This window comes from Trachymyrmex cornetzi, unplaced genomic scaffold (assembly GCF_001594075.2).
Source record: "Trachymyrmex cornetzi isolate Tcor2-1 unplaced genomic scaffold, Tcor1.1 scaffold1482, whole genome shotgun sequence".
NCBI classification, from domain to species: Eukaryota; Metazoa; Arthropoda; class Insecta; order Hymenoptera; family Formicidae; genus Trachymyrmex; species Trachymyrmex cornetzi.
In genome coordinates, this window is record NW_017296073.1 from 116,154 (window position 1) to 140,010 (window position 23,857).

Genomic DNA, 23,857 nt, shown 5'->3' on the forward strand with positions numbered 1-23,857 from the left:
CCCCCAACGCGTATTCCTCCGCCTAGTGTGCATTCGCGAGGAAGGAAAATAACTGGTTGTAACGAACCCTCTGAATAATGAAAGCTTCATACCGAACGCATAAACACGCACACCAGCGAAGCGCGAGTATGAACGTTTTCGCTCCGCTTTATGCGCCGCCTGTAAAAGGCAGCTTCAATACTTCGCATCGATCCCTTTCGGATCCGTATCTCTTTCAGAAGCGTATTACGATGTACATATACAAACCTCCATGGCTCTTGTCGAGCTCATTCAATCGCTGCAGGAAGCTGTGCACGGTTACGCTGCACTTTTATGGTAGAGAAATTATCCGTATTATAAAATATGAGCAATAGTCGCCGCGCGTTCAACAGTCAAGAGACAAAATGCATAATAATGAAAATTAACTATAAGTATTATAATTCTTATATCCTCTACATGCCTTTCGTAACTTTATTCTTCGTTATGTTTGGTATACAGTTCGCAAATTTGTATGAAATTAAATACAAGATATAAATATGTATGCTAAATTTATGTGAAATTTAATACATTTCACGTGTCCCGAAATGCATGTCTACCCAAATTTTTGTGTTGATTTAACACAAGAAAAATATATTAGGAAGTAATAGAAATTTTATTTAAAAGTTAACGTAAAAAATATAACATTAATTTATAAACAAAGTGTGAAAGCATACTTATTTTTTTAATTAACTTATAATGTCATACCCTTACTTCAAAAGTGACACAAGTAAAAAAATTAAATTTTTCAAAAATTATATTATTCAACTTAACCAAAAAATTATTAACTAATTTAAAAATATCAGCAAAAAACATATACTCTCTGAAATCAAATGTCATTTTTGTTATTTTCATTACACAATCCTTAAAAAAAAATATCTTTTTTTAATTTCGATAATCTATAAAATTATAATAAATCCAGAATAATTTATCAAGTAATACTTGAAGTATTGTCAATAGGTATTGATATTTATCTTAATCAATTAAAATGATCAAATTCAAAATAAAATAATTTCTTCTTTAAACTGTGATCACTAAAATTTATTTTAATTTTAAATATTGTCTGTAGAAGATTATCTTTTTTGTCTAAAAAAAAAAAAATGTGACTTAAAAAATGTATTACTTTTGTAGAAGTTTAATTATGATCTCTTAGAAAATCTCAAAAATTTAAAAAATTTTAAAAAGTGCTGGTTTGACGGATGGGGATTGTAAAAATAAATTTTTTAACGATTGATAGAGTAATCTTGATTCATTGATCTACACACAGAAAGAAAATATTTCGAAAACGATCATCAACTCAAGTTAACTTTGTTAAAACTTTGTGTTCAATTTTTAACATACTAGCACATCCCCTGCGCGCGTTACACGCGCGCTTCTCCATTGTACGCTCCTTTTTAGACATTATGAAATATAATATTACGAATCTGGATTCAAAATGTTTGAATAAGAAAAATGACCGAATCGTTATGGCGGTTTGAAAATTTGAAAATTCAAAGTGATTGAATCAATATCGCGGACGGAATTCTTTAGTTAAATACCAGTTTAGTTAAAAAATTTTATAATACAATTATTTATTATCGAACGCTAATGTTATCATGGTGCATGTTGCTTCATTTTTTTGTTTTACGTTAGAGGAGAAAATCTTCGTACACCTTCTATCAGGTGGCGCTTCATTTGAACATCAACCTAACCAGAGAAAGACATCTGGCGCCCGAGCTCACCGGATGTGCTGGATTCGTTCAGTTCGTGCTTTCGAATAGTGAAACCGAATATTTTTTTTGCATTCGTTTGCTCATCATTTGCTCACGATTGCTCCGTTCGAATTTTCATTTGCTCACCCTTAGTTCAAAAGTTAGACGAAATATAAATTTTGGGGAGTCAACCTCACGCTAGCCCCCCAATATTAAAAGATCGAATATTTTTTTCTGCGTTTGTTTGCTCATCGTTTTCTCACGAATGCTGGCATTCGAACGGAATGAGCGCAAAAATTTTTTTTTGCAGATATAGGTAGCGCATAAATAGCGCATTATTCCATAATTTTTTTATTATGATTTGGGTAAGTGGGGGGGGGGGGGGCCCAGCGGCCAGCTAGGCAGACGTGACTTAGGGGTGAATATGATTGTTCGCTCCAAGAGGGAAGTATCTTAACTTAGGGGTTGCAGCGCAAAAATAAAAAATGCTTGTAAGTAGTAGTACATAAATAGAGCATAAATCCTGTGTATTTAATTTTCCCTTTTTTCTTTCCTGTACTCCTCTCCCCCCCCCCCCCCCCCATTACCTTTCCTCCACTCCCTCCTTTTCTCTACATTCCCTATCCCACCATTCCATTCCCTTCCTTTCCTTACCCCTCTCCTTTTCTATATTTCCCAAAATTTTTCTTATTCTTTCTTCCGTTTCCTTCATACTCTCGTTCCTCTTCCCCTCCCTCCGTATTACCTCCACCAACATTTCCCTAAATACAACTCTACCTTCCTATTAAATTTCACCAAAATTGAAGAACCTTTTAGATTTCCGCAACATTACCGTCCGCCATATTAGTTCATTTTGAATTTCCAAATTTAAAACACGGTTTCGGAACGAGCGTCCCCATAAACCCTCTAATACCAAATTCCACCACAAACGGTAAATCTTTTAAATTTCCGTAACATTTCCGACCGCTATTTTGTTCAGCCATTTTGAATTCTCAAATTTTGAACAAAATCAAAATGAACGACCCCAAAAACCCCCTAAAAACAAATTACACCATAATCGAAAAATCTTTAAAATTTCCATAACATCTCCATTCGCCATATTGGTTTAGCCATTTTGAATTTCGAAATTTTGATCATGATTTCGGAACGAGCGACCCCTAAAACCTCACGATACAAATTTTCACCGAAATCGAAGAACATTAAAAATTTCGGTAACATTTCCGTCCGTCATATTGTTTCACTCATTTTGAATTTCGAAATTTTTATGACGATTTCGGAACGAGCGATCCCTAAAACCCCCGAATACGAAGCCACATCGAAATCGGAGTACTCCAACATCCCTTTGAAAAGAGGCTTCAAAAAAACGTGACATACCAATTTTAATATAGGATTCGAGTTTTAATTTAACAGTACGTGATTATATTATTTAAATACTTTGCCTAAATTGAAATTTTACCCTAATGTCAAAATAATACTTTAGGAATGATGCTGGTTTAGTCGAAAGAATTTTTACAGTATTCGGTAATTTTATGTTACAATTTTTACTGAAGAGTTGATTTAAGAGCGCGTCTGACATCAAGCATGTCTCGGTGTCGACTCCTCAACTTTTTCTTTCCTATCTCGTTGGCCTTCTCTCCAGACGTCTTACAAAATCATAATATTTTTTCACGTTTCTTATTATTTGTCGACATTATTACTCTGTATTTGTATTTAAATAATACGATTAATTTCGCAGATAACAATCGTTTAAGAAGTTAACTTATGCGGATTCAAATACGAGATATTATTGCAGACGCTTTATACAATTTATTTCGCTTTTAAATGCCCGAACGATACTGTGAAACGAGCCAAGACATGTCAAAAGACATTGATGAGTTTAAAGGTCTCTTGCTTTTGCTTCATGACGAACAATCTCCGTATATGCGTGAAGTATGTATATGCATGGCTAATCCGTGTACGTTTTTCGCGAACTTGTCGCACGCTCGGCTTGCGACGTCGTGGCAATATAATCGCCACAATACAATTTATGTGATTAAAAAATTCGTAAAAATAATATAGTATTATAGTAAAATAGACTGAGAAGCGTTTAAACACAAATGAGAGAGAGAGAGAGAGAGAGAGAGAGAGCACGCCATTTTTGGTTAAAGGGGATGCTTAATAATATTCGTATGTGAATATAAACACAAATAAAAAAGAGCAGTTTTATAAATTGCATCGCGCAATTCGATTTGTCGGACTTGAAAAACACAAACATAAACTGAAATAATAATCTCATTTAAATTAATAAATTAATAAATTTAATAATAACGCTACTAGCATCATAAAAATCTGTAAATAACTTATTGTGAAAAATATCACCTTACCCACGATTAAAAATAATTTGTTGTGAAATTTATATTCTAAGATGAATAATTAAAATATATGTTGATTTAACATATCATAAATGTTAATTTTACTGAAAAATATGCTTCCACGGTTTATTTACAAATTGTTAGTAACACTTTTTGTGTTAATTTTTTACCTAATATTTGTGTTACTTTTTATTCATTTCTTTATGTTAAATTGACACAATAATTTGAGTAAATCATTTGGGACACGTGAAATGTATTTTTAATCAAAATTTTTCGATTATGTCTTAACTCGAATATCACATTTTTTAAATTGTGTCACTTTCAAAGGGAATGACGTACTAAATTAACACAGTTCACAGTAAAATTTAAATTTATATATTTAACACATTTATCTTAAAATTTATTCATTTATTTATTTATCTTAGAATAACATTTTAAAATACATTATTTTTATGTTTATTGTTTACTAAACTATAAATTGTGTTATATTTTAACGAATATAATTGACCAATTTAACATAAAATGTTTAAATAACACAATCACATATTTGAAATTAATCAATCGAATATGTTAAAAGTCCAACAAAAATTTTAATAGGGATGGGCTTTAACCTAAATACAAAACGTTTTTACCGCGTATGTGCGGAAAATTACGTTGTAAACTCTGCAGGTAACGTAATTATCCTGCATTATTGTAGGTGTACGAGATATGCTTATGGCTTTCCAGCTTCCATTTAAACAGCTGACAGAAATCTTCGGACGCGGGATTTACGTGTTAACACGATCGGCGGAGGGGGGTAAGGGGGGAGGGAGGAGGGTCAAAACTCACATTGTGCGCAACATTATTGCGTTCGATACAGATGCAAATGCTAACCACAGAGGTGATGTAATAACGGTCAGCGCAGAAAAGGGCGATCTCGGCCATGTTTGCGTTTATACACACTCGTCGCGTCCTTAGCCTTCCTCATAAATACCAGATAAAATCGTGTTATACCTTTAACGTGCTACCGGGATTCGCATGCATTATTCAGAGGCTAATTCCGGTCGAATAAACGACCCGAAAGAAGGAGCCGCGCGAGATGTTCGCGCGCACGCGGCTGATACTGCTTAAATAAATAAATCTAACGGTATTAAAAACTAGATTGCCTCTTGTAAAAGGAATTAACTTCTAGATTAGATTCATGGATAAAATGGCATTAAAGGATTTTATTCATAGGAGAATTTAAAGATATCGTTCTTTATGCATTGCTGAGCGTGCGCTGATCAATAGTAATGGGATTAATAGCAGTAAAGCGAAACGAGGGGGATAAAAGTTAAATTTTGATCGCGTAAACACCGTCGCGTATAAAATTCACTTCCCGCCCGATAAATTATGCGATACGAAAAGTGGAAGATTTTTTTTTCGAACTAAATAGTATGAAACATTAAAGACAAAATAAAAGGCAAATAAGAATGTAATCACGCGGTAATCAGTGCGCAAAGATTTTCAGGGAAGAATATAGGATAAAGAGGTGATTTGGATAGATTAACGGAAATTTTCAAATTGAAAGATTGAGGTTGCACGTAGTGTATTCTATTAAACATACAAACTATTTTGGTGCAATATCGTATGTTTTGTATATCTAATTGAATACATATATTATGCGCAACTTCAATCTTTTATGTATTAACTTCTCCAAATTACTTCGCTTTACCCTATTTACTTCATGATTACATCGGAAAATCGAATATTTTGATTTCATTCCGGCTATCTTTAATGATATTTACAGAATTTATGTGTTTTCGATATCAAATAAAGTATCTTCAAAAACTTCCAATAATGTAGAAATGCCTCATCCATTATCTAATAAGCGCCAACTATAAGTAACGTAACATCGATATTATAATTTTACACTCAACAATATAAAGGTATTGTACTATACACATGTTGTACATAATAATTACGTTGTTGAGTATGAAATTATAACATTGATGATTTGTTACTTTTAATTGGTGCTTACTAGGTATTTTGTTAAGCTGAACGCAAACTAATGCAAATCAGAAAACAAGATTACAATAACTGAAATTTTGTTGGTATTGATGAAAAAACTCATAATTAAAATAATATAATAAGGAATAAATTAATACGTCAATTGCTAAAATAAAAATTTGTTGTTAAAATAAAATAATTTACTCAAGTGAACATCAAAGATCAAATAAAGGTCAAATAGAAATTTAATCAACAGACATATCGAAATGTAAATCGTTTCATTAATCTATAGTCTATACAGTCGCGAGGGAAAACCAGACAGAAACATTAGGATCTGCAGATTAAATCATCCCGGAAGATCGCTGTCAATTTTTTCGAGAGCTAAAGGACTATTTTGTTTGTCTTTTTTTATGTTACATATTCGTTACTGTGTAGTGCACTACGGCATGAAGGGCCGACCGGGGTTGGCCTCGGGGCGGCGAAAACGTTCCATGCGAATTGTACGTTCGTGCATCCTGTGTTTTCTTTCATTTCTTCGGCCAATTTCCATTTGCGTCTAATTGAAAGCATTCAAATAAACAGAACCGACGGTACGAACTGTGATTGTGAAAATTTCATCTCGCTCGCTTTTGACCGAGCTCATGTCAGAATCCACGAGATTGCACGTCCCGCATTTCTCCTTTTTTGCACTCGACTATTTGGCCGCGAACGTGATCAAAGCTAATACGGGCTGACGTTTGTTTCTGTCGTTGGACCGTTAAGTTATTCTTCACGAGATTACATCGATGGGAGACGCCGCAAACAACGGAGGTAATATATTCGCCCTGGCGATTATGCGCCAGAGGGTGAGAAATAAATCGCGAGCCGGAAGGGCACACGGAATGCATGTACGAATGGCGTGACTGGAAAAATGATTGGAGGCGATTTCACGCGTTTTAACAAGACGTACCGTGATCGATGCTACGGCAGATAGTGTCGAACTCGGCCGTTTAGATCGGAAATAGTTCTTGGTGGCGACGTCAAACCTAGAAATACCGTGGTGTTCCACGAGGGAGAAACGATTGGTCAATCAAATAAGGAAGTGAATCATTTCGCTTTATATATCTTTCTTACGATCAAATTGCGCCTCACACGTGTGTACGTAAAAAATTTGCTTCGCACAAATTTGCATACCTTAAATGGAATGTAATGGAAATAAGGAAAGAAAGATATGGGCCACAAAATGTATGGGATATAATAAAAAGTGAAAGTTTCATTTATTCTTAAATAAATCAATAACAATGTGAATAAAGGATAATAAATTAATATAAATGTTTCGGCTGTAATTCTTGAAAAGAAAAGTCAATAAACAATCGTAAAGTTAATAATATCTATAAATTAGAATAAGTATAATGTAGAAAAAGAATAAATTTGCTAAAGTATTTATAAGTTATTTAATACAGATCTGAAAATAATTTTATTTGGACTACAAAAATATAATTATGTAGTTAGTCTGTCAGAACTTTTTGCAGCATTTCAATATTCTAACATTCTATAATGCTCTAATTATTTTGATTATTCAATAAAATTATTTAAAAATTTTATTTTTAAATCTAAATCTTTAGATACTTAAAATCTTCCTTTTTGTGTTAGTATAATAGAATATAAAGGGATATAATGTCCGATCTCAATCCTTGTTACATTTTTGTTATCAAAGAATTAAAATTGGAACAATAACTTCTCGGTATCTTAGGTACAAAAATAAAAACCTATCAAAATGCAACCATTTTCATTAAGTATTCCAATATTCATAGCGCTATTTCTACCAGGGCGGTTTCAATAACCTACATTTTCTGGCGACTCACTCTGTATAATTCAAGTTTTATCCTATACAAACCGAATCACCTCTAAATCGTTCATGCCAATAGCACGTATAATAGAAACGGAATTTTTCCCTCGGAAAGAAACGGAACGCCACTCTGACAGCCATCACCAAATTCTAACATCGAGGCGAGCAATTTTTACAAAAGCATTTGTTATCTCAATAATTTTCTCTTACCTATGAAACAGCACGAAAAGAAAGTTTCTTGTCTTTTCCTTTTTAAGCACTCGTACACGAAGACTTTGCAGCGATTTCGTAGAGTTCTTAAAGAGTACAGAAAAGTCGGCTGACTCGAGCAGTATTAAAGGGCGTTATTTCGCTTTTGCTCGTTATATTCGCCAAATGTTAAACATTAACTTACGAGATGATAAAATTGCAGTTCAGACAGTTTGCGTAAATCCTCGGTACATAGGAGTTTGTTGACATAATCCAGAAATTCTTCATTTTATTGATTAGCAACTGATGGTGATTCAATATACTTCGATCGAATGTACATAGTAAACAAAATTTGTATTTGTATTAAAACCGGTCCTTGTTAAAATTTTCGTGTTAAATTTTCGATATATCAGAATATTAATTTAACATAATATGATTGTGTTATTTGAACATTTTATGTCGAACCGATATACAGTAATGCCAAATACAAGAGTCATGAGAAAGTGTTCAACATATATTAGTGTTATTATAAAATAACATATATTTTATGAATAAATGACCATGGATTGATATAAAAATAATTTTTTAAAACATAAATTCTATGATAAAATATGAATATGATGAATAAAATATGTTAATATAATGTTATATATAAATGTAAGTTTATTGAAACATATTAATTTAACATATTACAATGTTAATTATAATGAAGACATATTATTGTTTATAAAATGTATTAATGTTACATTTTTTGTGTTAATTTTTTTACATAATATTTGTGTTATTTTCTAACATTTTTATCTTATGTTGAATTAATACAAAAATTCGGGACATGTAAAATGTGTTAAATTTTACACAAATTTTTCAATTGTATAGAAATTGTTTCAGTATTACATTTTCATGTTACTTTATTATATTAACTTTTACATAATATTTTACATAATATTTATATTACTTTCTAATAGGCTGTTTTTCTTTTAAGAATTACAGTCGACACAATTAATGTCATTCACTCGTTCAGTCTTTATCATTCATTGTATGCTTAGAGGGAATAGAACGACGTTTATATCAACTGTGTTTCCTAAAGAGAAAACAACTATATTTATGTTGTGTTGAATAAATACAAAGTTTAGGGCACATGAAATGTATCGAATTTAACATAAATTTTCTAACTGTGCAAGTCAGTCCTTTCCAAGATATCCTCGCGGTAGATATTTTCGAATTTTTCTTATACTTTTCGCTTTTCAATACCTCGAACGAGTCATTCGACGGTACCGCATGCGTCTATATACCATTCAAAACGCCGGAAATCATCTTTGAATTCGAAGCTACAATTTCAAGTCGTCGCCGTCGAGGGTCAAGACGATTTCTATGCTTCACATTTGCCTCGTGTGACACAACTCGCATAATCGATCCGAGCATCTAAGATCCTACGTTTTATCAAAACGGCTGGCAAATCGCCCGGCTGCCGATCGGCGCTCGTAATAAATGGCGTTCGATTTCGGGTCGGAAACGGCCCGTTCAGATTCGACAGTCGTCTGCGAATACTCATGGCTGTCGAAGGTAACGTCACAATAGTTCAATCAGTCCGGAAGATGGTAGCGCCGGTACGTCGTGTCGCGACTATTTCGATATTCGACGCGCGGCGGTCTTAAGTTAACGTGATTTCGGTTTCGAACGGCGCCATTCAACGGCGCTTCCGGTTCTCGGTCCAGAAGAAGATCACAAACGGCGTTTTCCGGGCGTGATGTCGCGCGAAAAGCGTCAACATGGAATGCAAAGCGGAACAATAAAAGAGATACAATCGTCGAACTGAAACGTACTTTGGATTCGTCTTCGGATGGATTCGGAACGGATAATGCGCTTTCCGTGATCGCGAATGTTGATATTCACAATTTCATGTTATTACGACCACGTTTACGGTATTTGATGAGAATCGTAAATTGACAAATTGCATATAGCGAATGGAGATCATAGGAGCAGAATAGATATTTGCAAAATTATCGGATAATCGCTTTGCGGCGCATCATTTCGATAAAAAAAGCATTAGTGATTTTCGATCTGTTTTCATCCCGTGGATCTCGTATATATCCGCAAAGTCAATTTAAAATTTATAGTCACGTTTATTCCCGAACGAGTGACAAGTGGAGAACAATAATTCTCGAAACTCGCGAACGAAATCCCACATCAATCTTTCACGACGATAAAGAAATTTAATTATGTGTAACGGAAAACGTATGTTTTGTCCACACGTTTTGTTGCACACTGCTTAAACTTTCATGACAGTCTTCCAGGGGGGGAGTATCGAAAAACTCACGTCCGTGAAATCAATCACGGGACGAAGAGAAAAAGTTTCACGAGACACGGCTGTCGTCCAAATAGATCGCGCCCGCCACTTATTAAATCGCTCGATCGACTTCTCGAGGCAGGAAATAATTAGGAAATAGGCCTCTTCGTTGAATTCCGGTTTTCCCATCCGACCGTCGCTATTGTCCCAAAGGCGTACCCGTCAGTTGAATTATTTCTATGAGATTTTTCGCGTATTGTCACCACGCCAGTTGACCCACATACCATGGATGCGCGCGAAGGACGGACGGTTATTTAAAAGCCTTCGATTACCGCCGCATATTCCGATAAAAATACCCGCGATCCTGTCGTACTTCTATTTTCAAGCTCCACCCGAAAGAGTAAATCACGTCAAGGGAATGACAGGTAACCCCGGGCAAACGGTGACTGACAGCACATGACGGGAAAGCGAATGTTTTTTTTTGTTGTTATTTTTTGTTTTAATTTTTTTTTTATTTTGGTATGCGCGCTGGCGCGTCTAGTTGATTTAAGCGTGATTTTTTTCTGGAATTGGGACAAAGAGCGTAGATATAACGTCTACGCACACATATCATTTCCTTTTTTTTTTTGTAGAAAAAGAGAGAGAGAGAGAGAGAGAGAGAGAGAGAGAGAGAAAAGAGAGCAGGTATATATATCGCTTTAACTCGATCGACGTAATCCGGCACGACTACTGCGGGCATCATTTATTCTAACGATAATGAAAAATGAAAAAAAAAACGCGACAAATAAAACTGCACAGCGTATTACTGACTGGGATTGCGATCTGTTTGCAGGAGGAAAATACGATCCAGTGCTGAAAGATAACGCGTACAAAATACACATGAGGCTGACGATAAACTCCGTCAGTCCGACGGATTACGGCTCGTATAAATGTGTGTCCAGGAACTCGTTGGGCGACACTGACGGCAGCATTAAGGTCTATCGTAAGTATATAACTATGGCATCTCTCGGCTCTGAAATTTTTTTTCTCGCTGCACCGTGTATTAACGACCTCGCGTAACAGTCGGTGTCTCGTAAAATTAATACGTCGCGTCGCGCCGGGGAATTCCGCGGAATAAATTGTAGTAAAATTGCATTGTACGCCGTTATACGGGATACTTCGCGAGGCGTACTTCGGATTCGACAAAACAGCGGCGCCGCGTGGCTCACTCGCGTGCTGGCTGCAGCTTATTAAGCAGCAGCTGCGTTAAAATAGTTGGAATTTTTACCGAGATAGCGACTGAAATCCCAGGGGCGCGAGGCAAGGCCAAGACCTTATATTCTTAAAAAGCGTCTGCGCGCTTATGAATAAAACAATATTTCGCAAAAATATTCTCTGGCGGCCGTGCGCGCGAGAGGACGAAGATCCCGATTCGGAATCACGGGAAAAAGTTTGCCGGACATACTTCAACGTTTCGCGCTGTACTTAGAGAGTCGCGAGTAATATTCTCGAAAGTGCGCGAATCGCCCGGAACCTGAAAATAAACGAGGTGTACTTGCGACCCGTGGAAATTGTTTACACCGGTAAAGTGAAAGATAACAAGGAGTTAGAACCTCCGCGAGTTAGGGCAGCGTATAAACAAAGTCGCGAGTTAGGAAGTGTGACTTGAAAAGACTATCGCGCGTTATTGCTCGTCTCGTTATTTCTTAGCTACTGCCGCCGGGTCTTATCGAGCCATCCCCTTTCCGAAGATCCACGCGGCTCGAGAGATTCTTCAGCTCACGCTTTAAATATCTGACGTCACTTTGGAGTACACGGTGCTGCGTCGTTTGAATAATATTGAACGCTGTTATTTACTTTTCAGCAATATCGGGCTCCAATTCCAGCATCACCAAGTACAAAGGTAAGTAGCATTTTCTACTTATACAGTTGTCCGGAAGAGAGTAAGTCTTGTTTTTTTACATAAATAATAACTTTTCGTGCATCGAAATTAGTGTGCAAGATTTTGTAGCATCACTATATAAAAAAAGTATGTAAAATTACATAAATGATATATATAAAAATTACACAGTTTATAGTGGAAATATATAAAATTGTGTATTTTTATAAAAAAATTAATATTTTTATTTCTAAAACTCGAGATACATTAATGCGATTTTTCGTGCTAGATTGCACGCGATTTAGTAAATTACTAGAATAGCACCACACAGAACGCAGAATTTCTAGTCTAGTAATTTACGTCGCATGCGATCTAGCATGAAAAATCGCATTGTGTACCTTTGGTTTAATTGTGTAAGTGTGTCTTTATATTAGACGGAAAATAACAATATAATAATTTAGTTTTTTTTATATTTGTTATGTAATCGTACTGAGTGTTGTAATATTGTGTGTAATGTAATAGTAATATTATATATATTTACATTTTTACATTCGTATATATCGACATAGATGCGATTCATGTTCTTAACGCTCATGAGCATCATTTGTTCTTTAATTTTGATAAACAACAAGGATGAAATGATTCCATAAATGTTATGAGCGTGAATGCGACCGCAGTCATTATATACGACGTTTAAGAAAATTGTACGTAATTTATTGGCGAATCATTACGTAAATAAATTGTAAACTTACTTTTGCAAGTTGTTTAATTACTTAATTGTTAAATTATTTAATTATTTAATTGTAAAAAGCAATAATTGTATTTGTAAGTTGCAACTTTATTTACGTGTGTAAATATACATTTTTAATAGTGACATCCAAAATTACCTGCTATAATTTGTAGTTTGTTGAAACTTTTTACAGTATATATATATTGTGATATAATATCGTAAAGTACTTTTACCAAAATTACACGCATCTGCCAGATCAGGAATTTTGCACTAATGAGGGGAAACCCTTTCGAATGTAAAGAGATGAAGGGACTCGCGACTTAATTTCGAAATTGCTTTATGAATTTCAATGGAAGGGCTTCGTAGAGATACTAAGCCATTAATTAATTAACCGCTTCATTTCAATTTCGTTGCACGAAATATAAATCGATCGCCTGCCCTTACTGCTCGCTTTGTATTGAGAGGTACTTTTTGAATGATGAAGCGCAGTGTACTTGTGGCGGACGAACGGGTCGCTGATTAATTAGATCGAGTAGCTAGTTTGTGTGATCGGATCCGCGCATCGTGTTCTCTGTTTGAGTTGAACCAAAGAAACAAATTTTTCGACATTATATAACTGAACATATTGTGCTTGTGTACAATCTCTTTTACAAAGATTATTATCCAAATGTTTAACGTCAATTTGTTCCTTTTTTTATGTAAAGAGATTTTTTTATTTTAAATTGCAGAGATACAAATCTAAGAGATTTTTATATTTTGTACATATAGTTTTTTATACGTGCCCAATTTCAAATTTAAAGGATAAAACATCTTTTAAAAAGTACACCGAAAAAACTATTTTAGATAACGTTTATTTGCTTTTTATCGTAGAATTAAATAATAATAATAAGCTTTGCGAAAATTGATTGGAAGCTGAGGAATTTTATAAAAAAAAGAACGATAAATAGAATTTTATTATTGCGTAATTTAATTTTATAATAAAAATTGAATCAATTTTATCTAAAACATTTTTCGATACAATATATAGTTTCGGAGATTTTATCGAGAAAGGATTTTAGCCATAAAACTTTTTAGAGGTGTTTTATCTCTTGAGATATCTTTTAAGATTGAAGTATAAAAAAATGTGTTTCTTATATTTTATAATATTTAACACGTTTCAGCGTGAATCATCGATAACTGACTACGTCAGTCATCGATGATCCACGCTGAACTTTCAGGCCATTTGATATTGTGGCTGTAAAAAGAAATGTAATTAAGTAATTCTTAATATTATGGGCATATAATTATAATATATGATGCAATAATGGTATGTTAAATCGTTATAAACAAGAATTTCTTTATAATAATTTTAATATAACCACATCAACCTTCTTGCTTAGAATGTCGATTTTATATTGTCTCTGAACATCTGAGAAAAGTGATTCAATTTTCACTCTCATCGCATTGTCTAAGAATAGACGACTTTTAATATATTTTATATTAGACACACAATTTATAAGGTATTTAGTCTCAATTTAATTTAGCTGCTACTAAATTAAATATATATAATATGATTACATATCGCACAACTTTTATTCCTATTAATGGTTTTTAGTGTATATTTTTTATTATATTATGTTACTTATTTATTTTTATTCCTTGCTTCTTAGTTTGTATTTCTCATTACATTGTTTTGCTTATTTCTATATTACATTTTTACATTATATTTGTACTTTTTAATTTAATTAATTCTATACTCGAGTATAGACAATATAATTATTGTTTCTGTATTCCTCTGGTTATGTATATAGATCTATATACATAACCAGAGGAATACATTGTTACCGATAACAACATTCTAATTACAATATTTACTACATACTGAGCGAGATTATTGATGATATTAATACTGCGATTGAGAGCGAATTATAATTTTTATATATCTTCTCTTCGTAATAATTTCACCGTTATTTTTTTTAACATTGATGATAATAATCCAACATTGATCGAAACGTTTGTTTTTGTTTTGTTTGTTTATTGCCGGGAAATTAAAGTTTTATATTTTAACTAAATGATATGTTTATTTATTAACGTTTTCAATTTTTAACTTATAACAATTAATCTTAAGCTCGTAACCCTTTTTCCTTTTCGGTTTTTAAATTTATTGAGCCTTATTACTATTACAGTTTAATATAAATTTTAATAAATCGTTTATTATTGTCAATAATAATTGTTTTTAACCATTATGAAAAATATATAAGTTATTTAACAAATATAACAAACACAAATAAAAATACTATGGTGCCCATGCAGCGTAGTCATTTATAATCAAGCGCTCAGTCACTTACGATCACTAAAATTGGCGCGATATGAAATATATTAATAAAAATCTTATTAACATGTTCCATGTTGCGCCAATTTTGAAAAATCTTATAAGATTTTTTTAAGAAAAAACAAATCGGCGTAGAACACTTGAATAAATGTTCCTTATTAGTAGTATTGTTTTGCATCTTTTATGTTTTCGAAATATTCTTTCATAAGAAATGAGTAAGTTTATATTTTTTTATCAACTTCAAGAATATGTGTTTTGTAAATAATATTTCCCATGATACTGCTAAATATATGAGTAAACATTAAGCAGACAAAAATATATTTTCGAGGATACAGTCTAATAATTCTAGAATGCAATGCACATACACACACACAAACGCTTATTATTTTCCGGTACGCTCTCAAACATCGCCGCGATTCTGGGAATGTAATTTCTATTAACAATATCGTAATGGGAAGCGTGTACACGAACCACCGCTGAGAACGCAATTCAAAAGCTGCACGTTCGCGCGAATCTGTGTCACCCGCGCTTGTTAAGGCATTTCAAGTTTTCCATCCGACCAACTTCGAGCTTCTCCAGCGTCGAGCGCAGAGGCTTTAAGAGAGAGGTCGGCACTATTTCAGCATGAAATCGCGGATGAATAGAAGCCGTCGTGTCGGGTTTCGCGAACTGACCAGCCGACCAGCCGACCGACCAACCATTTGCATCTCGACAGATCGTTGTTGCGAGCAGGGCTACATTAACCCATCTTGCGTCCATTGCACATACGAAATATTTTGAGCGTTCTTTTAAAATTTAATGTAACCTGGGTAAATTTTTTTAGTAATTATATTAGATTAATTTAAAAATTCATTTTTTCGAGATCTTTAAAAAATATTTTATTTATTTGAAAGACAAAAATAACAAAAAACATACAACAAGAATTTCCCACAATAAGAACAGAAAGCACATTTAATTTTTCTGTATGCACTATACATTGCGCTTCACTATGGATTATCTTATATATCTAGTAATTTTAAATCATCTATGAATATTATTTTAATGCTCGACTAAAAAAATTCTTTCGAAAATTTGTTGCCTCTCAAAATTGGCCACCCTAGGTTATAGCCGATGTACAGTACTGGTCACGAGAGAAATACGCACAAAAGTCGGCATCGGGCTTCATGCAAGCTTGATGCAGAATGTACAGAAGTTCGCTCGCATATATCTACGATAGCGGAGATAGACGTTCAGAGAAACGACTTTTTAAAGAGACCCGGATGAATAACGTTTCGGGTCCTGCACCTATCGCGCCAACCTGCTTTTCATCGCGATAGAAAAAGGGCAAAACCAAAGTTCTCCCCGCAAAGGGACCGCCTCTCCACCTTCGGCTTTCCTCTTGCACGTCGCGTTAACGTCTCGAGGTTGTGCGTAACATACTTTTCCCTAAGTAACCTGGCGCATATCCGTTAGAGAAATAAAAGTTCCTTGGAAAAAGAATATTCAACATCGGGAAGATTAAAAAAAAGGGGCACTTTGGAAAGTTGCGGTTTTAGCAGCTTGTACACATATATATATATATCATTATACATCGTTTTATATGGAAAAATATGTATTTTCTAAGATTTTAAGAATATATTATATGTATTTTTTTTAAAATATAACGAAAGGGTTATGAAAAAATTACAGACTTTTCTATATTGTATTTGAAAATAATACAAAAGTTAGGCGACTATTTAGAACTTGAATTATTTCAATAAACAGACATATTTTTAAAAAATAATTAAAATAAAATAAGGAAATTTTCATTTAAATTATATAAAATCGTATTATTAAATATAAATATTGAACTGTTTCGAATGTATATTTTTATATATGGAAAGTATAAATTTTCAATTCTAGTTAACTTTTTGCAAAGAGATTATATACATCTGACCCTTAAAACTACAACTGCTCTAATTCTGTAACATGATAAAAATATGTTGGGCATGTTTAAAAATTGATGGTAAAATATTCGATCTCGTCGCTTAAATTTCCTAATAATATCGGACATTTATTTAATATAAAATGTTTAATATGATAATGGATATAATATTACTGGATTTATTTTTAGTATGCAAATGAGTATTGAAGGGGACAAAATGGCGGGCAGAGACGTTTAGACTTTAGAGTACCAATTCGCGAAAGACTCTCTTCTCTCTCAACGCGGTATTTCGAGTACACTGATGTATTCAAAGAGATAATAATACAGGAAGAGCTTTGTGGAACAATACATCGGCCCCTCAAAGGAGATGGTAAATTACATGTCAGTGCGCCGTGCCGTACCGTGCTTCACTGTATTTCGTTGTGCTCTGCCCGAGTATTAACTAAGCGCACGTAAAGTATTTTGTTATCTACGTTGGGCTTTTTCTCTTTCCGCTGCAAAATGTATTCATCGTCGAAACATCGCACAAAGGAACAATATACCAATCTATATTTTTGTAAACTTCCAATCCTGTTTTAAGCTCTCATGAATCGAATGTTTTGAATATATCTTGCAAACAATGACACTGCATCGTAAGGATTCTTAATTGCTGAAAAAGAATATAAAGTTAAATTCCATCACCCACATATTTTAAGAAATCAAGAACTCTATTTTTGAAAAAATTTTAGAAATCTGAACTTCTTTTTACAACTTCTTTTCTTTTACTTTACGGAGTAAAATGCATAAGAATCACTATTCAGGTATTGAAAAACAGAAACTGTCTAAATTAGTGTAATTTTTTTGTATTAAATATTGCCAATAAATTTTATTATCTTAATATATTATTTAAAACATAAACAATAAGAAGGGCTTCGTACAATTATATTCACTTTCGTACATTGTAAAAAAATATTTAAATTTTTTATAGCTATATATTATCTACATATATTACAAATTTGCGTTATTACATAAGAAGTTCTTAGAACGAAGTTTTTAAAAAAATAAAAAGGTGACGAAATTTTTTGAAAATCTGTCCTCTAAGTCATAAAAAGCCCTACAAGAAATACCCATTATACTTGTTGAGAAACAAAAAATTGATAAAAATTTGTTGCACTGTATTACCAGTTAACAGTTATCAGTTTCGGTGATTACGACTGGAAAAACTGCAAGGGTATAAAAATGTTTATTCGACATTGAGAATAAACGAAGTTGTTACGCGTCTTCTCTATCGTACTGTTATAATGTAATATAACTGCCGCGTATGCGTACTATATCAGGATGAAAAACGCCGATATAAAACTCAGTCTTTGAAGCACGTGCTTTAAGGCACTCTCGTCGGTCGCGATATAGTTCTAAGGCGCTTGAGAGTCTTCGCTCGCTGCTTTAATGGTTCATTTCGCAACGGGAAAACTTTAAACATCTCGCCCCGTCTTCGCTTTATGGCTAATCGATGTTTTTACGGCCACACAGACTCCTCTCTGTCGCGGAATACGATTTCATCGCGAGTCTTTATGCAGTCGCCGCAACGCGACGTGCAAGATAACGGGATATAAACGCGATATATAAACACGAATTAATTCGGCATATACGTAGCGGCTTACGCCTTTTCATAAGTCAGTTCGTTACAACTTTGATTATCTTTATAATTAAAAAGCTAGAAAAATAGCCTGTAAGAGCAAACGTAGTTATCCATGTGTGAATTATGTTTATTTACAATCATTTGTTTAATATATTGGAACAATCGTATATTATATATCATAGATTTCATCCCGATTTAGTTCCTCTTCTTATAGTGCTTGTTATACTTATATAAGAAAAGTAAGGTGGTTACTAAGTTAGGATTTTTTTATCTATGTAATCAAAAAGTCAAATTGTTAAAAAATTGAATTGATCATTAAAAATGGAAAAGGGCCAATTGTTAAAAATTCATTAAAATTAAGAAGCTTATATGAATAAATGAAAAATGGTATCTTAATAAGGTTCAGCTTTATGACAAATAGAGAGCTAGTTAGAAACAATATTCTCTCCACACTGTTAGATATTAAATAAGCACTAGTAATTCATTTTCTCGTGAATAATACGTTTGTCATTTTTAACTTCTATGTATATCAAAATGTAAATCAATTCATTTCTATGATTACAAAGTAAACAAAGTCCATATTAACATATGCACATAATAAACTAATCAAATTTAATACATTTTCTGGAGTTAAAACGTTTAACTCAATTGTTTTAGTTAAATCAACAACGTATTGAGTAGAAGCAACGATTTATATACTCTAAAAAATGCCAATGATTTAACTCCATATGGAATCTATATGATTCTCACTGTGTTAATATTAATATTAACACCAACATAATGTAAATTTAACACTATGCATTTGAAATTTATACCATGATAATGTTGATATAAACGCTAGAAGTTATAAATACACACCGTGTTGACATTTATACAACATCATATTAGTATAATATTAGCACCAATATGAAAATTATATAGACACTACCTGGTATTAAATCTACATCGATATTTTTAAAAGTGTAGAAATGATTAAAAATAACTCACCCCGGATATAATTTGACATTATGAATTTAACAGTGCACGCTGTTTAAAAAGATCCAGGTATCCTCACTCTCTTGTACAAGCGCTCCAAATATTTCCATCCGTATTTCCATCCATTCAATAATGCTGAAGCAATATTTTTGGATCAACGTACGATTACATAACCGTACATAGAAATCATGATAATTAGTACGAAGGGCGCGTGTTGCCGGCAATAAATAATCGGCGTACGAAATGATGTCAGCACGAGCTGCCTCGCAAAAGGCAACTTGCTTTCATATTTCATCGAGTATCTTCCGCGCCATCATAATGAAAAATCCGGGATTTATTATTGACCCGTCTTCGGTGCGACTTCCCGTTCGCCCGGCGACCGGAAATCGATATATGCAAAATATTTTGATGCCAACAGATTGGGAGGCGACGTTACGTTACACGCGCGAGAGAAGATTTATTAGAGAGACCGGGTTTCAACGCCCTGGGTCAATTTTATTGAACTCTTTCCACTTCGCCACATGCGCTTAAATATATACATACCTCGATACGGGCGGACATAGTTAAATGTGCGAAACAGTGTAAATACTATTCCTGGTGATAATGGAAAATTGAAATAGTATTATCGATGTTTCCGTTAAGGGTAAAGCGGATTTGGCATGTCCAGTTAGTAACTTTTAATAGGATTTGTTGCCCACTTTTATCTTCCACATGTCGGAATAGTTAATGTACCTACCACGTTTTCTTGGGGCGAAAGTATTAAACGCGTGGATAAGGCCATGGGTCAATTATCCGGCGCACGCGAAAGTAATGACGCGACGTCTTTGAAACTTCGCGCAGGAACTTAACAACGTGGAAGTAAACACGTTGGTCATATCGTAAGCCCTTTCACAATCTGCGCCAAGCTTGCTTTATCGAGTACCAACGGTCTCGTTCCCATTCGTTCTTCTCATTACTTGAGAAAACACACGGTCCAAGCCGCATTTTTCATGGAGACAAACGAACCAGCGATCTCCCACCGTGAGCAAAACGTTAGATCGCTTTTCCAATAGCGACAAGAGCACCGCTCACTTTTCCTTGTTTTTTTTATATCGTTATTTAGCTTTAAACTCGCCGCAATTCTACGCAAAGGACAAAAATTTGTCCGTATTTTTTATAGAGAGGAATAAACTCTCGGGGGCATTTTTTATTCATGAAAGATAGCAGGATTACCACTATCCGATATATCACTGCGTTGGTAGAAAAGTGACACATCTCGAAATTAACAACTTTTCATTAGAATATTTTTAAAATTTTTAATTGAAACGGTTTAATTTAGATAGTGAAATATGCAGTCTCTATAATTTTACTTTATATTATATATTTTCAGCAAAGCGTATAACGTAATATAAATACATATATCTATAATGTATTATTTATAATATGTTCTAGAAAATTACGTTTTTAAAATTCGAATACTGAACCTTAATATAGTATAAATTTCTTAATAATAAAAGGCTAAGCAAATGAAACGTCTACAAATGTAACGTCTTTCTACAAAAATATATTAATCTTAACAGTTAATTTCTTTTCATTAAACTAATCTAAAAATACTAATTTTTTATTTATATCATTTTTCTTTCAATACAGTGATGTATGTAAAAGAACAATTTATGTTCATTTAAATCTGTATTCTATCACGTAAATCTGTCTCAGAAATCGTTTTAAATTTTCGTGCCTACTGTCATTGCTACTTCCCGGCAATTGATTTAACAACCGTTGTCATTAGTAGTTTCGTGACGTACCATCCGAAACCGAATACCACGCAAAACAAATTACTTTAAAGACATTCAGCGGGCACCAATTAATCAAAGAAGAGAATGGGGAAAGCGACTAAAATAATCAATTGAATAATGTTTCATCCGTTAATTTATACGGATGGCCGACACTGAATTTCCCATGTTTACGTACAACAGAGTAAAAGTTATCAAATAAATGCTGCTAATTGAGGTATGCATTTAATTAACAATTGTCGATTAATAAAGCTAACATCGATAGAAAATTAATTACACTGATTGTGAGTACAGACGAATAAAACGGAATATTCATAATTAGATGTATCTTATGAATAAAAGTTTTCGTAAATATTTATTCGGACAATATTGATAATATCAAAATATAAACTTCACTTCAGAGAGGAACGAATATCGTTCAATATCTCACTTTGTTTGCAGGTAAAGCAAGGCATAATTCAGGGAACAATAATATCCTGGAGGGAAATCAAGATATGCTAAAGGAACGAGGTATACACATTAAATATCAGAATTTAATTTCGACAAAGCTAATCTTTACTTTACTTTTTTTATTCTTTCTAATATCAAAATTCATCAAATTTAAAACGTTTTGAAAACATGTTTTGAAAAAATTTTTTAGAACGTTTTAAGTCTAATAAAATCCACGGTATGGAGAAAGTAAAAAAAAATTTTTTAATTATTTCAAATTTTGTTAAAAGTTTTAAAATGTTTTTGAAAAGATCGGTGTGCAGTTTATTTGAACTGGAAATATTCACACAAAAATATGATTAAGTTCCAAGCTCTGTTTTAAATACGGCCTCCTTTGTTTATTCGTGTATACAAAACATTTTCGGTTTTTATCGCAAAAGTAAACCTTTTCCTGTTTTCAAACGCAAACTTCTTGATCGTGTTTTGATCATACATATTTTGCAATCTCTCGTAGATTTGAAACTACGAGGTCGAAAGGAGAACGGCGGCGACGTAGCGGATTACGATGAATCCAGCGCTACCAGCAACGGTAGTTCGTTGCTACTGGTGATCCTTGTCGCGCTGTGCCTGTACCTCCATCATCATCCGCAGATGCGAACGTTACATCCGGCCTGAGATTCACCCACGACGGTCCTGCACGCCATCGCACGCGTAATCCGATCATCGAGCCATCATCGTGACTTTGTACATCCACTTGTAAATCCATCGCTCAGGGACTTCCGTCGAGGATGAATATCGTCGAGGACTGCGTTGACCACTTTAAACTTAACAATAGAATAATAATATTATAAATAGCGTTAGTGCGCGGCGGGCCCCGGCTGGCGCCGTTCGCCGGTGGAGTTTCGCTAAGGGAGGATTACGACTTAAGGGACAGTCATTACGGACAGTTTCGGAACCAGAGTTGGGCCGCGCAAATCTACCCCATGCGACCGAAATTACATTATCATGTTGGGGAACGCCGGATTTATTTTAGAGTCCCATTAACGGCATTGCAGAGATAACTGAAACATCCATAAATTTCGAGCGTTATCATGACTTCGATAAAGTATTCATTTTTGTTATATAAGAAAAATACAAATTAAGTTATTTTTGCTCTTAATTCTCATCCTCTATCTAGCTTAACTCTAAATTGAAAAAAAAGCTTATATCTGCACTGAGAGAAAGGATTTTGTTAATTTAGCAAGCCATCAGTATCTTTAATCGGTGATCGGTAAATATGTGACAACAAATTTTATTGTTGTGATTGCTACTAGTCTGCTATACCAACCAATTATTAGTAATAGAAACAAACTATATAGAATCTAACCTATTTTTTGGATAGACTTTAGGCTCTTTTACATAGAATTCGTAGATGATTGTGGAGTCTTAAGTCGTAGAAAACCGACCAAGCACAGTGAAATATGGAGAGAATACTTGACTAGAATTAGTCAATTTCTTACGATTTGAGAATTATTTGCTAGGGATACTATTGATTATTTGTTATATTGACGAATTAATTTGCAATAGTAACAAATCGATCGTTTTTTTAACAAATATCACATTTGCTTTCCCTTGATTTGTTCCTATAACAAAATCATTTCTCTCAGTGTGTCCATAATCGATTATTTTATTTCTTTATATTATAGCTAGGCGATATTCTATGTAACTGAGACAACGTTGCATACAGCTAACAAATTCTTTATGAAATAATGTATGAACAGTATTTTTTATCGGGTCGAAAAGCACGTATTTTTTACCGGGTCGAAAAGCACGTATTTTCACCCTGCAAAACTCGATCGATTCTGACAACGAGCAGTAAGCAAAAAGTGTTCTTGTTGAGACAAGATGGACGTTTGCGGAAAAACGAGACGACAAAAGATGGACAGTTTGTAC

General features: G+C 33.7%; 1 protein-coding gene across 1 annotated transcript in view; it reads left to right on the plus strand.

Annotated features, from left to right (window-relative positions):
* Positions 1-22,968, plus strand: part of LOC108757958 (neurotrimin) — a 101,140-nt gene extending 78,172 nt beyond the window's left edge. Inside the window, exons 7-10 of the mRNA XM_018502665.1 lie at positions 11,162-11,311; positions 12,173-12,211; positions 21,938-22,006; positions 22,440-22,968. Coding sequence (XP_018358167.1) covers positions 11,162-11,311; positions 12,173-12,211; positions 21,938-22,006; positions 22,440-22,600 — 419 coding nt within the window. The 3' untranslated portion in view covers positions 22,601-22,968. The remainder of the gene's footprint in view (positions 1-11,161; positions 11,312-12,172; positions 12,212-21,937; positions 22,007-22,439) is intronic.
* Positions 22,969-23,857: the final 889 nt, after the last annotated feature.